Source organism: Pelophylax lessonae, assembly GCF_965119305.1.
Source record: "Pelophylax lessonae genome assembly, chromosome: 3".
Lineage (NCBI taxonomy): Eukaryota > Metazoa > Chordata > Amphibia > Anura > Ranidae > Pelophylax > Pelophylax lessonae.
Window position 1 is genome coordinate 108,898,459 of NC_138770.1, and position 22,138 is coordinate 108,920,596.

Below are 22,138 nucleotides of genomic sequence, written 5' to 3' on the forward strand. Positions count from 1 at the left end.
TGCTGTGGTCAGATAATGGAGCTCACGTCAATACAGCAAAGATAGGAATATTTAACTATGTCAGGACATGTGCTTGCAATCATCTGTCTTCTGTTTATTTCTATTACAAAAATTCTGACCACGAAAGCTGCCTGTAATGCTCATGGATGCCAGTAAGAAGCAACCATCCTTTCCACAAGAGGAAGAGTAGGCTTCCTCAAAACATCTGCTTCAACATGACCAGGATTAATCATTGCATTCAGATGACAAGAAGACATCTAGGCCAAGATAAACTACATCTGGAAGACCATTATAGCTACTGCAAGTCATTTACTGTGTTCTTCAGGCCTCTGGTCAGAATTGAACCCATCAAAGATTTGTAAATATCAACGTAACAATATTTATTGCACTATGTCTGCATTGCCCACAACTTCCTTATTATGGAAGCTTTTAGATCATTCCCCTGCCAGCCCATAATCCAGGTGGGTCATATCAATGGCCAAGAGGGAGGTACACCATTGGAGAGTGGGCCAGTGAGGGGAGTGCCCGCTAATGAAAGTCTGGAGAGGCTAAATACTATGTCCTTGGAGAGGGGGGGGGGGGGCTAAAATGCCACTGTCACTTACCATCAATGTGGAGGGGGTTGACATCATAGTTGAACAATCTACAAGTAGGTAGTGGGATTTTTAAATAACCCTCCAGTGGACACAAATGTATCGAATAGTATAAAAAAATATATGCAAATTTTCATTTTATCCAGTAAAAGACTTCATAAAAACATACATCATAAATGGATGGACATTGTTACTACATCCTCAGCTTCTTTTGATGTTTCCACAAAATGCATTGACCTACATTTCCTAATCTCCGAAGACTACCATGTTAAGCATCTCTCATCCAGTTTGTGGTTGATGATTGGTAGTATCAATGTCCATGCATTGATGATGTATGTTTTTATGAAGTCTTTTACTGAATGAAATAAAGATTTGTATATATTTTTATACTATTGAATACATTTGTGTCCACTGCAGAGGTATTTAAAATCCTACTATGTAATTAAAGATTGTTGATTGATTTTAGGGATGAGACCCTCCACTGGCACCTTTATCTAAGCAGTACCACACAAAAACAGTTTAAATGGCATTATAATTGGTGGTTATTATTTCTGCTATTATGGATCCACTGACACCAATGCCGGAGTTTATTTTTGCAGCCACTGACACCGATGCTGCGGTTCAATATTGGGGCCACTGACCCCAATTCTGGGGTTTAATATTGGGGCCACTGACCCCAATTCTGGGGTTTAATATTGGGGCCACTGACCCCAATGCTGGGGTTTAATATTGCGGCCACTGACCCCAATGATGGGGTTTAATATTACAGCCACTGACACCAATGCTAGGGTTTAATATTGCAGCCACTGATAGCAATGCTGGGGTTTATTATTGTGGCCACTGACACCAATGTTGGAATTTATTATTCCAGCCACTGACACCAATGTTGGGGTTTATTATTGTGGCCACTGACACCAATGTTGGGGTTTATTATAGTGGCCACTGACACCAATCCTGGGGTTTATTATTCCAGCCACTGACACCAATGCTGGGGTTTATTATTCCGGCCACTGACACCAATGCTGGGGTTTATTATTCCGGCCACTGACACCAATGCAGTGTGGTATTATTGCGGCCACAGAAACCAGTGCTGGGGATTATAATTGCAGCCACTGACACCAATGCTGGGGTTTATTATTGTAACCACTGACACCATAGTAGGGGGTAATTATTGCTGCTGCTCACCCCACTACTGAGGGTTAATGTGGTGGCCAGTGGCACCAATGCTGGGGGTTATTATTGCAGTCACTGACATCAAAGTTGGGGGTTATTATTGCTGCCATTCACCGCATTGCTGAGGGTTATTATGGTAGCAATTGACACCAAAATGCGCCTTCATCTATGTAGGCAAAAATCCTTGCACCGGCCCTGCCAATATTTCTTTGATATTTACAAAAAATTTACTTTAAATGTGTCCATAATAGAGGTTATGACAAATTATTCACAAATACTGTACAAGGTTTGTAAATGTCCTCACTCACACCTCTCTCCACTATATATGCATTTTCACTTTTTAAGGAATTTTTGTATTATGTTATACCACTGTAGGCTTATACACACACTTTAAAGTAATTTAACTTTAACTAATAGGAATGGACTCGGGCGTGTTTGAGATCCCATCTGCCCGATCCCGCCAGGAAGCCGACATTGCACACGGCTAATCACATGCACTGAGACATTTCCCAATCTGCAGCTGCACAGATTGGGAAATGTCTCACTGCCTGTTGTTAGTCATGTGCAGTGTCGGCTTCCTGGCGGGATTAGGCAGGTGGGATCCCGAACATGCCCGAGCCCAACTTTCGTAACTAAAGGCAAAAACCTTTTTTTTTGTTATTTTGGAAAGAATGGAGAGGGATTAGAACACTGGTCAGTTTTTATTGCTGTTGGTGCCCCCCGTTAGAGAGATTCACTCTCTCTATATGTCCTGTTTACCATTATCATTGAAAGTAAATGAAAATCCCACACTTTGGGTTGTCCCCAGAAAAGTAATAGAGGGGAAATCTTCCAATGGGGACACTGGTTCTGGGGACCCCAGTGACTCACTTTTGAGGGAATCCCTCTAGCTTCTTGTTTTGGCTATGGAACAGGAAGTGAAAGGAAATCTCCACAATGGGACACAGATGGCAAAAAAACCCCCAAAAACTGAAAGGGGTTATAACCTGCCCTTACTATACTGAAAATGGGGGGGGGGGGGGTTGCATTTAGTTACACTTTAAGTCTAGGCTATGCCCCTACAATATTGCACTGCATCACATCACAGCAGGGCTAGATTTTGAGACAATGCCGCCTTGGGCATTGTACTCTTTGGCAAAATTGCCAACCCTTTTTTAACAATAATTTTTTAAAACAAGACTTAAATGAGTTCCTGAAGGCAGCATTCAGTCTCTTGTATATGCAGAGCTATACTTTAACTGTATATTTCAACATTCGGAAGCCTGACAGCAAGCAGATGAGCCACAGAGGGTCTTTTGACAACCTCCACAGTCCTTCTGATCTAGTGCTAAGTTTATCATAGGTCCCAAATAAGGAAATAAAACCAAACACAGACTTTTAATATATATTTACCAGGGCTCTTTACAGCAATTTGTGGAGAGGGCCCTGCTTCTTAAAAGTGTTCTATGATTTGCATGACCATTACCCATTGTATAATCCTCAGTTACTTCTGTTATTTTAAAAGAAAGGTTTATATTTGATGGAAAAAAAAAAAAACTTGGAAATATTCACACTTGGAATTTCCATTCTTAAAACCAATATACAGTTAGGTCCATATATATTTGGACACAGGCACATTCTTCATACCTTCGGCTCTGTATTCCACCAGAATAAAATTAAAAACAAAACAATCCAAATAAATTTGAAGTACAGACTTTCAGCTTTAATTCAAGGGGTTGAACATAAATATCAAGTACAAATTTTGGGATCTGCAACCATTTTTATACACAGTCCCCCAATTTTCAGGGGCTCAAATGTAATTGGACAAATTATTAAAATCATAAATAAAATATTCATTTTTAATGTTTTGTTGAGAATCCTTTAGTGGCAATGGACTGCCTGAAGTCTGGAACCCATAGACATAACCAAAGACTGGGTTTCCTCCTTTCTGATGCTTTGCCAGGCTCTAACTGCAGCTGTCTTTAGTTGTTCTTTGTGGGTCTTTCTGCCTTTATTTTGGCCTTCAGCAAGTGAAATACATGCTCAATTGGGTTGATATCAGGTGATTGACTCGGCCATTGCAGAATATTCCACTTCTTTTTCTTCAAAAGCTCCTGGGTTGCTTTTGCAGTGTGTTTTAGATCATTGTCCATCTGTACTCTGAAGCGTCATCCAATCAACTTTGCTGCATTAGACTGAATCTGGGCTGACAGTATATCTCTAAACACTGCAGAATTCATCCGGCTGCTTCTGTCTTCTGTCACATCATCAATAAACACCAAAGACCCAGTGCCACTGAAAGCCATGCATGCTCATGCCATCACACTGCCTCCACATGTTTTACAGATGACATTGTGTGCTTTGGATCCCGAGCTGTTCCAAGCCTTCTCCACAGTTTTGTCTTTCAGTCATTCTGGTACAGATTAATCTTAGTTTCACCCATCCAAAGAATGCTTTTCAACAACTGGTCTGGCTTTTTTAAAATGTTTTTAGTAACAAAGTCTAATCTGTCTTTTCTATTCTTCAGGCTTATGAATGATTTGCACCTTGCTGTGACCCCTCTGTATTTGCTCTTGTGAAGTTTTCTCTTGATTGTAGACTTTGACAATGATACCCCCACCTGCTGGAGAGTGTCTTTCACTTGTCTGGATGTTGTGAATGGGTTTTCTTTATCATAGAGATGATCCTGCAATAATACACCACTGTTGTCTTCCGTGGACGTCGCAGCCTTTTTATGTTGCTGTGCTCACCAGTGCGTTCTTCTTTCCTCAGAATGTACCAAACTGTTGATTTGACCACTCCTAATAATGTTGCTGCTATCTCTCTGATGGATTTGTTCCATTTTTGAAGCCTTACAATGGCCTGTTTCACTTGCATGGACAGCTCCTTTGAATTCATGATGTAGGTTCACAGAAATAGATTCAACTCACAGACCTTTTACCTCCTTAATTGATGAAGAAAAAGGAAGGAGTAGCCTGGTCACAAAACAGCTTTTGATTCAATTGTCCAATTACTTTTGGTCCCTTAAAAAAAGGGGGGTGGCTATTCTTAAGAGCTGTAATTCCTAAACTCTTTCTCTGATTTAAATGTACATAACCTCAAATTAAACCTTGGAGTGCGCACTTTCAGCCCATATCCATTATATAACTATAGATTTAATATGTTTTGGTAAATACCAGAAAAAACTAAAATTGTGCATGTGTCCAAATATATTTGGACCTAACTGTATTTCTGCTTACAAATGAAATTGACATATGCATAGATCATTTCTACCTTCTTTCTTTTCCTCTGCTTGGACTTGGCAGATTCTGGTGTTAGCGCGCCATTACCCAAGGGGCCAGGCTGGTTTTTGCCCATATGTGGTGTTCCAGATGATGGTGGAGTTGGTGTGGCAGGAGGAGTGTTCTCTGGAGTCTCTGGATTACTTTTCATTGGTTGTGCCTGGAAAAGAGGCTTTTAGAACAGGCAACATTAGTATATCACATCTGCATTTAAAAAAGACTATTCTGTGCATTAAACATCTGGAGATGAGCTGCAACACGAGTAAAAATATACTTCTCCCCTAGTGCTTCCCACCACACACAAACATACTTGATCTTTGACCTTTATCCTATTAAAAACGAAGCCATTGTGGGCAAAAGAATGTGAGAAACCTCATCTGCACTGAAGATGACATCTTTATTTACCCAATGTATTCAGTTGGTGGGTCTCTTCCAAAAGGAAGCCACCACGGGTCTACTCTAAAAAAAAAAAAAAAAAAAATGGGACAAGCAAAAGCTTCTATTCCACAGACTTTATCTGATGCTTTCCTTCATTATTTGCTAGCCCCAGAAAAATGACAAGGTCCTAGCTGCTTTGCACAATTTTTCTACTTTTCTTCCACAAATGTTCTGAGACCCCATTTACTTGAACTTTTTAATCCAGAGCACTGGTAGGCAACCTGTTAGACTGTACAGGCCCCAAACGCAGCTCCCCTACATGATATTATTCTAATTTACCGTTACCAGATATAGGAACAGAAAGGAACAGTGGAACAAGTTTATAGTGGGGCTGATGTCCATTCACATGCTGATACATATATATTTGGAGGATTCCTTTGGTGACATATCACCATAACAATTCAAATCTCTGTCCAAATGCTACAGCTTTTAAAAAGGCAAATGGAGGTAGTTGCAGAAAAAAATTGATTTTTGTACTTACTGTAAAATCCATTTCTCTGCATTTGACGGACACAGTGCTCCAAAAATCATAACTACTGGGTTATATTGCCTCTTCTAGAAGTAGGACTAGGCAGAACAAAAACACCTGGCTACGGCTCATGGGCCATCCCTAGCTGGTATATAACCCCCCTCTCTGCTTTAGGTAATCAGTTTAGTAATAGTATTAGCAAGCAGTATTAGAAGCATCGGAACACCATAGAGGGGTGGGTGCTGTGTCCGTCGATTAACTCAGGGAAATGGATTTTACAGTAAGTACAAAAATCTAATTTTCTCTTCCGTTCATCGACGGACACAACCCTCCATAAATCATAACTACTGGGATGTCCAAAAGCAGTGCCAAAAGAAAAACGAGGGTGGGGAAAATAACCCAAGGCTAAACATAAGTGCCCTTAACCAGGACACAGGAGCGTTACCGGGTCACAGGCGCTTTGCAGCCAAAAGAAGCATCCGCAGATGCCAACGTATCTACCTTATAAAATTTTGTAAAAGTATGCACGGACGACCAAGTGGCCGCCTTGCAAACTTGCTATTATTGCGCTTGATGACGGAAGGCCCAGAGTAGAATGCGCCGTGACAGGGGAAGGTGGAACTTGACCTTTAATGGAATAGGCCCGAGTCACCGTCTGCCTGATCCATCTGGAGATGGTAGCCGAAGAAGCGGCCAGCCCTTTCCTTGGTTTGTCCGTAACCACAAAAAGCAAATCTGACCTCTGAAGGGAGTCAGTAGCTGTTCGACACACCCGAATCACACGAACCACATCCAAGGTATGACAAGCAAATTCCCTGGGATGAGCCAGCTTGGGACACAAGGAAGGCAACACAATGTCCTCATTCAAATGGAAGTCAGAGACAACTTTGGGCAGGAATGATGGATAGGGACAAAGAACCACTTTATACCTATGGACCACTAAATGAGGACTGCGACAGGATAATTCCACCAATTCCGATACCCTGCAGGCCGAGGTATTAGCCACCAAAAAGGTCACCTTCTGGAATAACGTAGGCAAGGGAATCTCCCGAATATTCTCAAATGGAGGTTTCTGGAGAACCGTAAATACTAAATTTAAATCCCATGGCAGTAAAAGAGACCGTACATGTGTAGCCACATGACAAACCCCCTGAATTACGGTATGAACAAAAGAGTACGTGGCTAGGGGTCGCTGAAAGAAGATTGCCAGGGCAGACATCAGGCCCTTAATGGTACTCAAGGCCAACTTCTGATCAACGCCCTGTTGAAGAAAGGTTAAGATCCAAGCCACAGAAAAGGATCGAGGATGAGCGCCAATCGACTCACACCAAGAAATGTATGCTTTCCACGTACGATGGCATATCTTGCTGGAAGAATACTTCCTCGCTGGATCACTGATCCAGACAGACCTCCTGGTTACTGAAGTTTGTCCAGAGGAAGGACCACCCTGGTCAGAATTAGAATTAGATCTCGGAAAATCTATTTCTTGGACAGGGACAGAAATTCAATCCGCACAAGGAGACTCAGAACCTAAAAAACCTAAAAAGGACAAGCTTTGTCCCCCTTTCTGTGTACCCCCATTTGAATCATTTTGCGGATCCCCTTGATGCTAATGAAGGAGGTCCACAAGGCCGGAAACCAGCGATTATGTCCCTTCACCCCAATAATGGGTGAGGGCAGACTTTCATGCTAAAGGGGTCTTGTCTGCGGGTCTGGAGAAGCTAGCTCTAGGCTTACCAGACCAAGGCTGCTTCGCACCCCCCGGGGAAGATTTGAAAGATCTATGTCCCTTATTCTCAGTCCTAGAAGCAGGAAAGAATTTTCAATGTGCTGAGAAGGAGGACCCCCATCGGCGACGAGGCTCCCTCCCTTTCCTAGACTATGGCAGGAAGATACTCTCCCCCCCCCCCCCCCCCCGTTATACCTTTACTGATGTCATCCAGGGTAGCTCCAAACAGGCGATTGCCTTGATAGTGCAGACCAATGAGAGCTTTCTTAGTGGCTTGGTCTTTGGACAAATTCTTAAGCCACAGCACACGCCTAATCCCCCCTGCTGAATCAAAGTTTGGACAGCACAGGAGCTGTATCCAAAGCTGCATCACAAATAAACTGCAGCTCATGGACCAACTGGTCCGCTAAATCAACATAAGCAGCGGGGACCTGCTCACCCCCCAGGCCCTGGTGCAAAAGCTTGGCCCATTAGGTTAGGGTCTGAGACACCAGGGCTGAGGCAAAGACTGGCCGCAATGTCGAACCAGCCATAGTAATCATGCTGCGTGCCACAGCCTCTGCTTTCCTGTCAGCCGGGTTCTTAAAGGACGGAGATTCCTCTACTGGGATCACGGTAGCTTTGTTTAACCTGAAAACAGGAGGGTCCACCACTGGTGGACTAGTCCACTTTTTTAAAAGGGACTCCTCAAAAGGGTAACGTACAGCAAAACGTTTGAGGACCACAAAGGGTCATTTTGGTTGTTCCCAAACCTGTCAAAAATAGGGCACATAAGGAAACACCTTTGGAAAGCGAGGTGACTTATGTGTACCAAAGGACACAGCCACGTCCGTGGCTACATCAGCCACATTCCTCCAAGTCTCACACACTGCAGTGATAAGAGTTTCTACCAGCACTTTTAAATTCGCTGCTGCGACCATGGAGGAATCATCCTTACTATCTGATGGATCTGGGGTTGTGATATTAAGCACCCCTGAATGAGCTGCATCCAAGGCGGCATCCGGCTCAGAATCAGATGAGGCAGGCTGAGCAGGGAAAGGTAGAGGACGCTTCCTCCTGGGCCTTTGCCCACACAACACTCAGGACACCAAGGACTGCAGGACCACCGTCAGTGCAACCATGGGAAGCTGGGGTTCCAAGGGACCTGCCAACTCCATGAGGGGGTCAATGGTGGAGATGTGACCCTGAGGCTTCATAAGGAAAGGAAGACCTTGCAGTACAAAAAAACAATCTTTTGTCAAAAATAAAGGATCCCCTCAAGGCTCAGGGTACCTAACAGCAGAGAGAGAGAGAAAGAGATAACAGGGACCCCCAAGGACTCACCCTATTGATCAGAGAAGCGCAGAGAATTCGGACCCAGCATCACCATGAATGCTATTCCTGTTCATATGTCCCGGGCACAGGAAAAGGGAAACTGAGGAGGAATATGAGGAGCTTGTCCTTTAGGCTATATCGCGAGCGACCTACCGCGTAGCTGCGGTCTGCAGGTGTTCGCTGGCTGGGGGGACCACTGGATCTAGATTCTCCAGGCCGTCACCCAGCCTGGCAGTTGATTGTAATCCATAAATCTATTCTATAGTTTGTAGACACTATAACTTTTGCGCAAACCAACCAATATATGGTTTTTGGCATTTTTTTTACCAAAAATATGTAGCAGAACACAAATTGGCCTAAATTGATGAATAACTTAGATTTTTACATTTTTTTTAATTGGATTTTTTATAGCAGAAAGTAAAAAAAACTTTTTTTGTTTATAGTGCAAAAAATTAAATACGCACGTGATCAAATACCACCAAAAGAAAGCTCTATTTGTTTTAAAATGCATTTGTGGATTTTCATTCAAAATGCGTTTTTGACACGATTTCAATGCAGTGTTTTTTATCCTCTTTTTGACACCTGAGAAGTCATTATTTTCATTAGGACGATGTGCATTCTGGTGCAGTCCAGTGCATTTATGCACATTTTGATGCGTTCTGGATAAAAAAAAATTGGAGTAGGTTGTACTTTTCCTGAAGGTGCTGGAACTGACCGCACTGGTGTCAACTAGAACCTTTGGAACACATTGTAAACATTGTGCATGCAGTCTGGATGAGTTTAAAAACGCACTGGAAAGCATCTGGTGTGAACCAGCCCAGAAGCCTGACAATAGGCGAAAGGGGGGGGGGGTGTTTTTGAAAGACAACCTGCCACTTTTCACTAAATAGCTATCTATTTTGACTTCCCACAACAGATGTATTCACGCCAATAATTTGTTAAGTAATATAAGCTATTACGTTTTTAAGCAATTATAGTTAATATTACTAAATTACTATTCTTATAAACCAAAGATAGACATTTCTATATAAAATCACAAGGGGTAGAAAACATGGTAAAAGAAAAAAAGAGATGTTAATTATTGCCTACCTCTGTAGGATTGCGGTTTTGCAAGTAGGCTGCAGACATGGCATGGGAGAATGGATCACAGGACTTTGGAGACATATCCTGCTTCACAAGCAGAGCCAGGTCCACCAACTACAATGATGTAATAATTTCACGTATTAGATTAACAATATATCATTAAAATGTTGGGTTAGTACACCTGACATTTCCTCCTAGCAACCTTCAACCGCAAAGCTCCTTTTATTGAGCAGAAATCATTTTGTTCCAATACTTCTGTAAGTCAAATGCCAGGCATGGAGGGTACTGCATGTATAGGCCTCTGACATGTTATGTTGACCCCAAATGTTCCCCAGGAGCCTGCTCTGTGGCTCTCTACTGGTATAAACTGTGCAGGTCAGCAAAGCAGTCTACCCAGCATCTGTTCCCAATTAAGATCACACCACAAGACAAGTTTTGTCAGTCATCCTTTCCAGATATCACTCATACATAGTGTTTGATGGCAGGGAAGACAATTGCAGACATCTGAGGACACCCAGAAGACTCATGCTAAGTGACAACTTTATTTTCCTGACACTTTTTGAATTTCTGGTCAATAGATTTACTTTACTTGCTAACTTAAAGTGGTTGTAACCCCACTTGTTTATTTTCAGCCATTCACCTGTCTTCCTTAATGCTATGTGCCCAGTGTATCTGTTTTATTTAAAACATATAGTTCTATACTGTATTTCCTAGCGCCACTGGGCACTCAGGTGGCTGGCTGCTGCTCCCTCTCCCAATCTGGGAGGGGCCGAGAATCCCCCGCTGACATCAGTCGGGAGGAGGAGTGATGTGGCCATTCACGTGAGCGCTACTCAGAAATACACAAGAACAGCATTTTTTAAATAAAAAAAGATACACTGGGCACGTAGCATTAAGGAAGACAGGCGAGAGCCTGAAAATAACACTGTTATTTCTGCAGGAGGGGAGGGGAGGGGAAGGGGTGGTCACTGAAAAAACCGACAGGCAGGGGGGTAGAGGAGGACAGAGGAGAGCTATAGATGATGGAGGTACGTAAACTGACCAGTGTGTGAGGGCTCAGCAGCCATGATAAATCATAGTCAGTTTACGGGTGGTGGGGGGGAGAACCAAGCAGGATCAGCCAGATATTTTAGGTGATAGAGAGGGCCAAGTTACACAGCACAAGCACTGTGCGGTTCAATATCTACATCAAAAATAGCAAAGCTAATCACAAAAGCCTTTTTAGTTGTTTTAAGCCTGGTACACACTAGTAGTTTTTTTTTTTTTTATTCAACCTAGCAGGCTGAACGAAAAAAACTGAAGCACTTAGGAGGAGCCACTGTACTAAGTATCCAATGTTAGTACAGCGATCTCCCAAGTGGGTTATTGTAAGCTATTGTATTCAGCTGTTGGCTGAGAACGCTGATTGGGAGCTAATTGGCAGGCCCTTTCAGTCATGTCCCTTCGGCCAGCTTCTGTCGGACCGTCTGCAGTACACATGGGCTAAATATCGGCCAGTGTCTATTGAACAGGCTGATTCCGCCCGACATTTGACTTATGTGTAATAGGCTTAAGTATTTTCTGCCTCGCCTAATGTTCGAACATGCACAAAATTCTTAAAATTTCAGTAAATATGTAAATGCGAACATACAAAAATTATGTCAGCATATTGCATGCTGAGCACTACACTGACATTTAAACAGCACTGCTAAATATCTTAAAAAACTTGAGTTTTTCTAGTGGTCATTGTTCTTGCTTTATTTATATGCAGCAGTGGCTGTGGGCATTTACACCATGGTTATTATCATATGTAGTGTAGGTACCACTTACCTGAGCTACAGTTTCATAGGCCAGGTAGGTAAGGATCTCCATGGCGCCAGCATTGGGTTTGATCTCCATGCTGCTGCAGTCCAGCCAGTCCCGGAATTTCGAGGCTTTTTTAGCTATTGACAATAAAATCAAAAAAATGCCATCAATGTATATGTAAAAAGAAAGGGCAACTGAAGTTTGTGCAGGTGCCAAAATATCAGTGTTTAAATTATTCTCAGTTTATGTACAACTCAAACAGAATGAGTGAAGTGTAGCTTGTTAATTCTAACCAGTGCAGCTTGTCAATAATAACCAGTGACCATATTAAGATGTCAGCCTATAATGCTTCCAAGTTATAGTGACATCAGTAAGAATACAGCCTATCATGTCCTCAAGAAGTAATGACATCACTAAGAATGTGCTCTATGAAGTTCAAGAACATCAATATGAAAGCAGAATATCATATTCCTGAGAACACTGACATCAACAACAATGGGACCTGTCATGGTCCTGGAAAACAGTGGCATCACTAAGCATGGATCCTATAAGAATGCAGCCTATCTTGTTACTAAAAACCAGTGCTGTCACTGACAATAAGTGCCGGTTCACACTTCCGCATGTGCAGCGATCGCATGTAATATCGGATCGCTCTGCTCCTTCATTACATGCGATCGGATGTGCAGTGCAAATTCAGCCATACACTTTGTATGGCTAAATTCGCACTGCACCCGCACAAAAGTCTCACATGAGGCATTTTTTCAGCCGCATCAGGATCGGATCGCTCAGTGGTTCACACTTGTGCGATCCAATCCTGTGCGAACTGTCAGATGGCACTGCGATATGCGATCAAACTAGGGGTGTCGTTAACATTTCATTGACACCCCCAGCGTATCGCATATGGCAGTGTGAACTGCCAGATGTGCGTTTGCGATGCGGGAACAGGCTGCGAATTCGCAGCCTTCCCGCATCGCACAAGTGTGACCCGGCACTAAGACATGTGGTGTTTCCAGGAACCAATTCTATCACTAAGAATGTGACCTGTCCTGTTCCAAAAACACAGAAATATCATTGAGAACAAAGCCTATGACATGTCTTAACCACTTAAGCCCCGGAGGACTTGGCTGCTCAAAGACCAGGGCCTATTTTGTGATTTGGCACTGCGTGATTTTAACGGACAATTGCGCGGGCGCGCGACGCTGTACCCAAATGAAATCAATGTCCTTTTTTTCTCACAAATAGGGCTTCCTTTTGGTGGCATTTGATCACCTGTGCAATTTTTATTTTTTGCGCTATAAACAAAAAAAGAATGTCAATTTTGAAAAAATAACAATATTTTTCAAATTTTTTTATATGAAATCCCCCCAAAAAATATGTAAAAATCAAATTTTTTTAACATTTTAGGCCAATTTGTTTTCTGCTACATATTTTTGGTAAAAAAAAAAAAAATCACAATAAGCGTATTTTGTTTGGTTTGCGCAAAAGTTACTGTGTTTACTAACTAGGGGAAAGATTTATGTCATTTTTATAGTTTTTTTCTTTAAAGCGGTAGTATCCTGCTTTTTGACACTTTTACCTACAGGTAAGCCTATAATAAGGCTTACCTGTAGGTACAAATAATATCTCCTAAACCGGCATGGTTTCGGAGATATTTACAGTGCATGCAGCCGCTCGCGCGAGCGGCGCGTGCGCTCTGAAGGTCCGGGGGGACTTTCAATCTATTTGCCGGGAGCTTGCCGGAAAATCACTCCCGCGCGCATGCGCGGGAGTGACGTCATCGCGGCTCCGGCCAATCATCGCGCCGGAGCCGTCTCTTCCAGCCAATCACCGTGCTGGAGCCGCCGAACCCGGAAGAGACGGCGAGGGATCATGGCAGCGCCCGCAGCGATGTCCGGGGGTCCGTGTCGGGGCTTCGTTCTAAGGTAAGTTACACATAATGGGCTAGTATGCGATGCATACTAGCTCATTATGCCTTTGTCTTGCAGGTTTTTTTTTTTGCTCTTTGGGTTTACAACCGCTTTAACTAGTAATGATCTGCGACTTTTTTTACGGGACTGCGACATTGCGACGGACAGATCGGACCCCTAACTGACATTTTTGACACTTTTGGGGGTACCAGTGACATTACTACAGTTATCAGTGCTAAACATATGCACTGTTACTGTAAAAATGACACTGGCAGGGAAGGGGTTAACTTTATTAGAGATCCAGGGGTTAAGTGTGTCCCTAGGGGGCGTGCTTCTAACTGTCAAGGGGCGTGGCTTTTGATGTAACCACAGAGACATACGATCCTACATAGCAGGATCGTGTGATCTCTGCAGTTACACCAGGGAGAATGACAGGCGGCTTTGTTTACATCAGCCACCTGCCTTTCTCCCTCTCCAGCGGTATATCGCTAGTGACCAGCGGACATCGGAGCCACCGGTCACTCGCGCGGGGATCCCTGTGAACGAGCGGGGGCATGCCTCCGGCGGCACGCGCTCGCCCCCTATTGGCTCGCGGGTGAGTGACGTACGGGTACGTCACTTTGCCCAGGAGGGGCTGACCGCCGCAGTATATGTACTTGCGGCGGTCGGCAAGTGGTTAAAAACAGTGACATCACCAAGCAAGATATTTATCAATTTCTCCATGAATATTGATCCATGAAATTTAAGTTGCTAAAGCAGCAGTTTATCTTGTTTAAAAAAAAAAAAAAAAAGCAGTGCTATTGCTAATAATATGCAACAAGTGGTGCTCACAAGAACCAATGACATTACTAAGAATGCAATCTCATTAGCATATCATGTTCCTGAGGAAAACCGCTATGTAATTTCTTAATCAGGAAAATATTTATATGGCTTAGGAATATTTACATTTCCAGACTGCACAAGGAGCTGGAGGTGCCTTGCATGTTTACCAGGCTCATCGTAGCTGTTTTGCTTAAAAGGTGTGTATAGAGTGCTCAGGATTAAATTCTCAATGATCAGACAACTGTAACTGGCATTCAGTTATTTACAAATTTTAAACTGCAACTAAATTCTCGCAATTAACATTAACTATTTTAATTTTTATGCTGCTAACCTTAGTAGGGCCCCCTTCACACTTGTGCGATCTAAAAGTTGCACGAATTTGACGTGACTTTGCCACAACTTGAAGCAATGTCTGTGTAATCTTGAGGTTCATGGACCTCAAGTCGCATCAAAGTCGAACCAAAGTAGTGTAGGGACTACTTTGAAGTCGCACTGATATGAATGCTACTCATTGGGGGGGGGAGGGTTCAAAGTGATTTCTCAGAAAAATAAAGTATGGAGACATCGATGGATGAGCGAATGTGCTTTGAATAATACAAATGAAGAGTTTTCAGTTTTTGGCTCTCAGATACAGTTACATTTTGCTTTAACCACTTAAGCCCCGGAAGATTTTACCCCCTTCCTGACCAGGGCCTATTTTGCGATTCGGCACTGCGTGACTTTAAGGGACAATTGCGCGGTCGTGCGATGCTGTACCGAAATGAATTTGACGTCCTTTTTTTCCCACAAACAGAGCTTTCTTTTGGTGGTATTTGATCACCTGTGCGATTTTTTGATCATGCGCTATAAACAAAAAAAGAGCGTCAATTTTGCAAAAATAGCAATATTTTTCACATTTTTTTATATGAAATTCCCCAAAAAAATGTAAAAATCAAAATTTTTTAACATTTTCGGTCAATTTGTTTCACGCTACATATGTTTGGTAAAAAAAATCACAAAAAGCGTATTTTGATTGGTTTGCGCAAAAGTTATCGCGTTTACTAACAAAGGGAAAGATTTTTGTCATTTTTGGTTTTTTTTAACGCGTAATGGCGGCGATCTGCAAATTCTTTTGCGGTACTGCGACATTGCGGCGGACAGATCAGACCCTTGACTGACATTTTTTACACTTTTGGGGTTACCAGTGACATTACTGCAGTAATCAGTGCTATACATATGCACTGTTACTGCAAAATGACACTGGTAGTGAAGGGGTTAACTTTATTTGAGAGGGAGGGGCTGTGTGTGTCCCTAGGGGCGTGATTCTAACTGTGATTGGCTGTGGCTTGAGCTGTAGAAACAGTGATCAAAGGTCCTACATAGTAGAACCATGTGATCACTGTTTCTACACAGGGGAGAATGACAGGCGGCTTGTTTACACTACCCGCCTGACTTTCTCCCTCTGCAGCGACGATCGCGCGTGGGGGGGTGTTTCGTGACCACGCGGGGGGCGCGCGCTCGCTCCCTAGACCCTCACAGGCTAGCGACGTAGATCTACATCACTCTGCCTGTGAGGGGCTGACTGCCGCAGTAAATATACTGTGAGCAGTCAGCAAGTGGTTAACAAGCAGTAAATGAGCTTTATAACAAGCCTTCACTGATCTTTGTAGCTGCAGGTACTGTAGCAATTCATCAAGGTTTACAACAAAAGCACCTATCCCCCTTTTCTCCCACGGTTTACAGACAGCATTTTAACATATGAATTAGAGAGGGAGAAAAAATGCTTTCTCTCTTTGGAAAACTGTAATATTCTGTGAATTCTGTGTCATGGATGCCCCCTATATTAAATGTATATAAAAAACATAAATATTTGATTAAAAAAGTTATAAACTATTGTTTTAAAAACATATAAAACTTTAAATAAAGGACAATAAAAAAGACCCCAAACCATTATAGCTTCCCAGACATTTTATTGTACTAATGAATAACAAATCAGGAGATTGCGCTGGTTATAAGGTTATAAGTTGGCAGTCCCTGTAGACTCTGCAGTGAGTGAACACAACAATAAAAGCCATTTATAGCCTCGCCACTACAGGTGTGAAGCACTCCATTCACCTTAATTGGGTACTAACATCACTGCTCAGTCTGGGTCACTTAGTACTGGCCCCATTAAAGCAGCAGGCAAAGCTAAACAGGCAGAAGCTGATACAAGTAGAAGCACCTTTTATTTCAGCGGTATGCCTACATACAATGGGCACAGTTTTGTTAGAATTGATGTAAGCCACATAAATGCTATACACACTATTTTATAATTTAATCTTATTAAAATTACTTTTCCATTCTCAACTTAAAAGTGGCCTGATTTTCTAAAACTGCCAAAAAATATGTTCCCTGAAGCCATTGCACACTTATAAATCTGCACAGAGCTTAGTCAACTTATAGGCAAGCTTGTTGCTTTGAAAATAGCGTCCCTAGTGATGTCCTTATGCTACTTAACAGGGAGTCGCCTTTTTAGTAAGGAATTAGCATGCCTACAGAGATGCATTATTTTTTATTACAATGCTGGAACTAGTTGTGTATTTATAGTAAAGATATCATTTTGCACTTAGCACACATAATGAAGGATTTCAGCAAGATCACAATAATGGCCAACTTTGGTAACCACAGGAAATAAACTGGTAATGATGTGCAAAAATACTTAGAATCTTACAATGTATATACAGGCAGTCCCTTGGCTAAAAACAAGATAGGGTCTGTAGGTTTGTTCTTAAGTTAAATTTGTATGTAAGTCAGAACAGGTAAATTTTTTAAGTGTAGTTTCAGCCAAAAAAATTATTTTTATGTTTTTTGGATACCATAGGGAAGGGTCAACACCCCTGTAACATTTGTTTTGCTGTCTGCACCCCTGTTCAGAAGATTTCACCTCACTTTCTATCTATATTACAATTGGATTTTGAAAACTTTGGGTTGTTGTGGAAACAAGGACTGGTGGTAAAGCTTCAGTGGAGATGCCTTTTTCCCATAAAAACTCTTACAGGAGTGAATTTCCCTTCCCAGGGGTAGATTTTCTCTTACTTCCTGTTGTCTCCCTCTGTTTGTAAGTAGGAGTTGTTTGTCAGTCAGATGTTTGTAACCTGCAGGCAATACAGTGAATAACATCTTCATAGAGTTTCTATGCTCCCCTGATACCCAAACAAATTGCTCCAGTTTCATCCATCAATTAAAAACAAATAGGCCAGTTTTTTATCTAGCATGCATCCAGGTTGGGCCAACAGTGTGCATAGAAATGTAAATTTTAAAGTAACATTAAACCTTACATGCTATACTTACCTGTTCTGTGCAATGGTTTTGCACAGAGCACCCCCGATCCCTGTTTTCTGGGGTCCCCTGCCGGCGCTCCAGGCCCCTCCTCTTCAGCAAGTGCCCCCCTGGAAAAACGATTTTCATAGGGGCACCCGTGTGGGCTGGCTCCTGAGCTGCCCTGTCTGCATCTATTGATACAGACCAGGCAACTCAGCCCTGCCCCCTTCCCCCCGAGAATAAAGGGGGGGGGCTGGGGGTAATCCTGCAGCAAAGAATGCATTAAGGTAAAAAAAAAAAACTGAGGGTTTAGAACCACTTTAAACTCCTTCACAGTGGATTGCTTGGTAGGCAATAAGAAGGTGTTATGTCACCTCCACACTGTCTGTTTTTTACCCCTAAAAGCCCACACCACTGCAGCCTTATGCAGCTAAATGGGTAGCACTCAATGGGTGGTACTGCCCACCGTAGTTGATAGTGGGGGACATTTGTTTGCATCTCTACTGTGGCACGTTTACACTCCCCCCCCCCCCCGCTGTTACATTTGCAGCTTCAGGAGAGCAGTTAGAGGGCGATAAAGATGTCGCTCGACTCAATGTTTTTACCAACCACAAGTGTAAACCTAGGCTTACCGTAATGATCAGCCATAAACCTTCGCCATCTGATGGTCGTTAGCTTTAGCACTGCATCTCAGATTTTGAGCTGTGAATACCCGACTCCTATATGGAGCAAGACCAGAGCATCAAGCCTGTGACTGATCAACAGGTTTGTCTGTTTGCTCATTCACTGGATACAGGTCTGCCCATCTGAATTATTTTGGACTGTTCAAGCTTTGGATTTGTGTATTGTTTGCAAAGCTTTTGTGCTCAGCTTGCCTGTGCTTATCCTGATCAAAGGTCTACTAACTCTGTAACAGTTTGTCAGCACCTGATGTGACCAACAGCCTACTCACTTTTACTAATGTTTGCCATTTGCTCTGACCATGTGTTTAAAGTTGATCACACACACTAGTAGAATTTTGTTTTCTTTTTTTTGACTTTCTAATCGTTGGTCAAATTGTCATTTGCTTTCAACCCCACAAAATTCAAAGGGGGAAACTTTTTCTCGAATAAACAAATTTCCAACAATTAAAGTGTTTTTTATACAGGAAAATGGAGGGGGAAGTTTGGGACTTTAAATGAGACGCACGATGGGATCTGTCGTGCGCCTCCATCCCGGTTCAGTCAGTAAGCATAAAAGAGGGTTGGAACTTTGAGTGAGAGACACGACAAGGCATGGGGAGAGCAAAGATATCACATTTATTGGTCCATACATACAGATAAAAGACGTAACATATTAATGTATGTGTATTACATCAACAAAGTAAAAAAAGGCGAGTAATTGGTCCCAATTCCAGTGTACATAAAAACCAACATAGCAAATTTCCAGAATTTCGTAGACAAAGTATAATCATGGATATCAATAATATTCAATATTCAACAGTATTGAAGCATTTGATTGTAATAGTAACATCATTAGACTCAACGCGTATCGTGGATCATCTATACCACTTCATCAGGAGTGGATGTCTGCTTTGAAAGAAATGTGTATAAGGAAATGGCAAAATGGGGATACATGCAAACTGGAGGGATAGGGAAGAAGAGACATAATCCTCCAATCCCCAAAAACTTACGTTGCTTTCAGGTAGTTACTGGCATAAGGAGCAGGAATTGGTTTGGATAGTCTCCCACGGGAGCTGAAGGCACACAGGGCTGGCAAAAGGGCAAGGACACGCCATACACATGGACACATGGGCAATGTGGGCTGAAGTGCATAGGTGTGGAGGTGATAAATATGGTGGCAGAACATGAAAATCTGTCAAAATGTAAAGAATATAATAAATATATGGTATCAGAAGTATACATGTATCTATATAATGGGGATAACATAGTACTACCAAAAAGTAGTAGGTATGACACCAGGTGGAGTCAGGGGTGCAAAAGTGTAGGATGTGAGGGAGTGACCAAGATATCAGGAATGAGTGCATAGAAATACGGTGTGTAAAAAAATATTGCAGATTATTGATATCCATGATTATACTTTGTCTACGAAATTCTGGAAATTTGCTATGTTGGTTTTTATGTACACTGGAATTGGGACCAATTACTTGCCTTTTTTTACTTTGTTGATGTAATACACATACATTAATATGTTACGTCTTTTATCTGTATGTATGGACCAATAAATGTGATATCTTTGCTCCCCCCATGCCTTGTCGTGTCTCTCACTCAAAGTCCCAACTCTCTTTTATGCTTTATACAGGAAAGGACATTTGTTCCAAAAAAAAATCTTAAAATTCTGAAGTATTTTCAAAGGACGTTTGTCAAGTCATCAAATGTACTGATTTTATATGGATGTTTGATACGAAACGTTCCTTTGGAAATATACTGGTGGATGACCAGCTTTAGGAATTAAATTGCCCTAGCGTTTGTCTACCAAACTCTGTGACACTTACCTTAAAAGATGCTGGAGCTGTTGCCACCAAAAATAAATTTTCTGCACCAAGATCTTTGCACTGAGAACTCATTTTTTTTACCCACCAGTTCTTTGTTTCTTCCCTTGATACTGCACTGGGACAATCAGGATGGTTTATTTGAGCAATACAGACTGTTAAGTGACTTGTTCTTATATACATTTCATGAAGCCTTTGCCTGGCAAACCCTTACAGAAGACAAGTTTTTGGTGTTCTAAAAAGTTGACTATATAACCGCTGCTTCCATTAGTAATGTACAGGTGCATCTCAAAATTGGACTATCATCAAAAAACTAATTTATTTCAGTAATTCAATTCAAAAAGTGAAACTATATAGATTATTTAGATTCATTACACACAGAGTGATATATTTCAAGCATTTCATTCTTTTAATTTTAATGATTATGGCTTACAGCTAGTGAAAACTCAAAATTCAGTATCTCAGAAAATAAGATTATTACATAAGACCAATACCAAATGTTGGCTTCCTGAATAGCATGCCCATGTACAGTAAAGTATGCACTCAATACTTGGTCGGAGCTCGTTTTGCATGAATTTCTGCATCAATGCGGTGTGTCATTTAGGCAATCAGCCTGTGGCACTGCTTAGGTGTTACAGAAGCCCAGGTTGCTTTGATAGTGGCCTTTAACTTGTCTGCATTGTTGGGTCTGGTGTCTCTCCTCTTCCTCTTGACACTACCCCACATATTTTCTATGGAGTTTAGGTCAGGCAAGTTTGCTGGCCAATAAAGCAGAGTGATACCATAATCATTAAACCAGGTATTGGTACTTTTGGCAGTGTGGGCAGGTGCCAAGTCCTGCTGGAAAATGAAATCAGCATCTCCATAAAGCTGGTCAGCAGAGGGAAACATGGAGTGCTCTAGAATTTCAAGGTAGAGGGCTGCTCTGACTTTGGACTTGATAAAACACAGTGGACAAAACCAGAACCCAAATCATTACTTACTGTGGAAACTTCACACTGGACCTCATGCAACTTGAATTATGTGCCTCTCCACTCTTCCTCTAGGCTCTGGGACCTTGATTTCCAAATAAAATTCAAAATTTACTTTCATCCGAAAAAAGGACTTTGGACCACTAAGCAACAGTCTAGTCCTTTTACTCCTTAGGCTCAGTAAAATGCTTCTGACGTCTCTTGTTCAGGGGTTGCTTGACCGTTGTGGCCCAAGTCCTGGAGACGTCTGTGTGTGGTGGCTCTTGTGAATCTTCCCCAAATTAATAAACGGTGTTTGCTTCACAATCCTCTCAAGGCTGTGGTTATCCCAGTTGCTTGTGCACCTTTTTCTACCACACTTTTTCTTTCCAATCAACTTTCCATTATTATGCTTGGATACAGCACTCTGAACAGCCAGCTTCTTTAGCAATGACCTTTTGTGACTAACCCTCCTTGTGGAGGGTGTCAATTACTGTCTTCTGGACAACTGTCAAGTCAACAGTCTTGCCCGAGATTGTTTAACCTACTGAACCAGACTGAGAGACCATTTAAAGGCTCAGGACACCTTTACAGGTGTTTTGAGTTAATTAGCTGATTAGAGTGTGACAACATGAGTCTACAATTTTGAACTTTTGCACAATATTCTAACTTTCTGAGATACTGAATTTTGGGTTTTCACTAGCTGTAAGCCATTATCATCAAAATTACAAGAAAAAAATATATATATAATTCTGTGTGTAATCAAACTATATAATATAGGAGTTTCACTTTAATAATTGAATTACTGAAAAATGAACTTTTTGATAACATTCTAATTTTCTGAG

General features: G+C 41.9%; 1 protein-coding gene across 1 annotated transcript in view; it reads right to left on the minus strand.

Annotated features, from left to right (window-relative positions):
• Positions 1-22,138, minus strand: part of SUPT3H (SPT3 homolog, SAGA and STAGA complex component) — an 883,959-nt gene that overhangs the window by 210,934 nt on the left and 650,887 nt on the right. Inside the window, exons 8-10 of the mRNA XM_082250036.1 lie at positions 11,869-11,981; positions 10,066-10,173; positions 5,019-5,198 (exon numbers count right to left, since the gene is read on the minus strand). Of these exons, the coding sequence (XP_082106162.1) occupies positions 5,019-5,198; positions 10,066-10,173; positions 11,869-11,981 (401 nt within the window). The remainder of the gene's footprint in view (positions 1-5,018; positions 5,199-10,065; positions 10,174-11,868; positions 11,982-22,138) is intronic.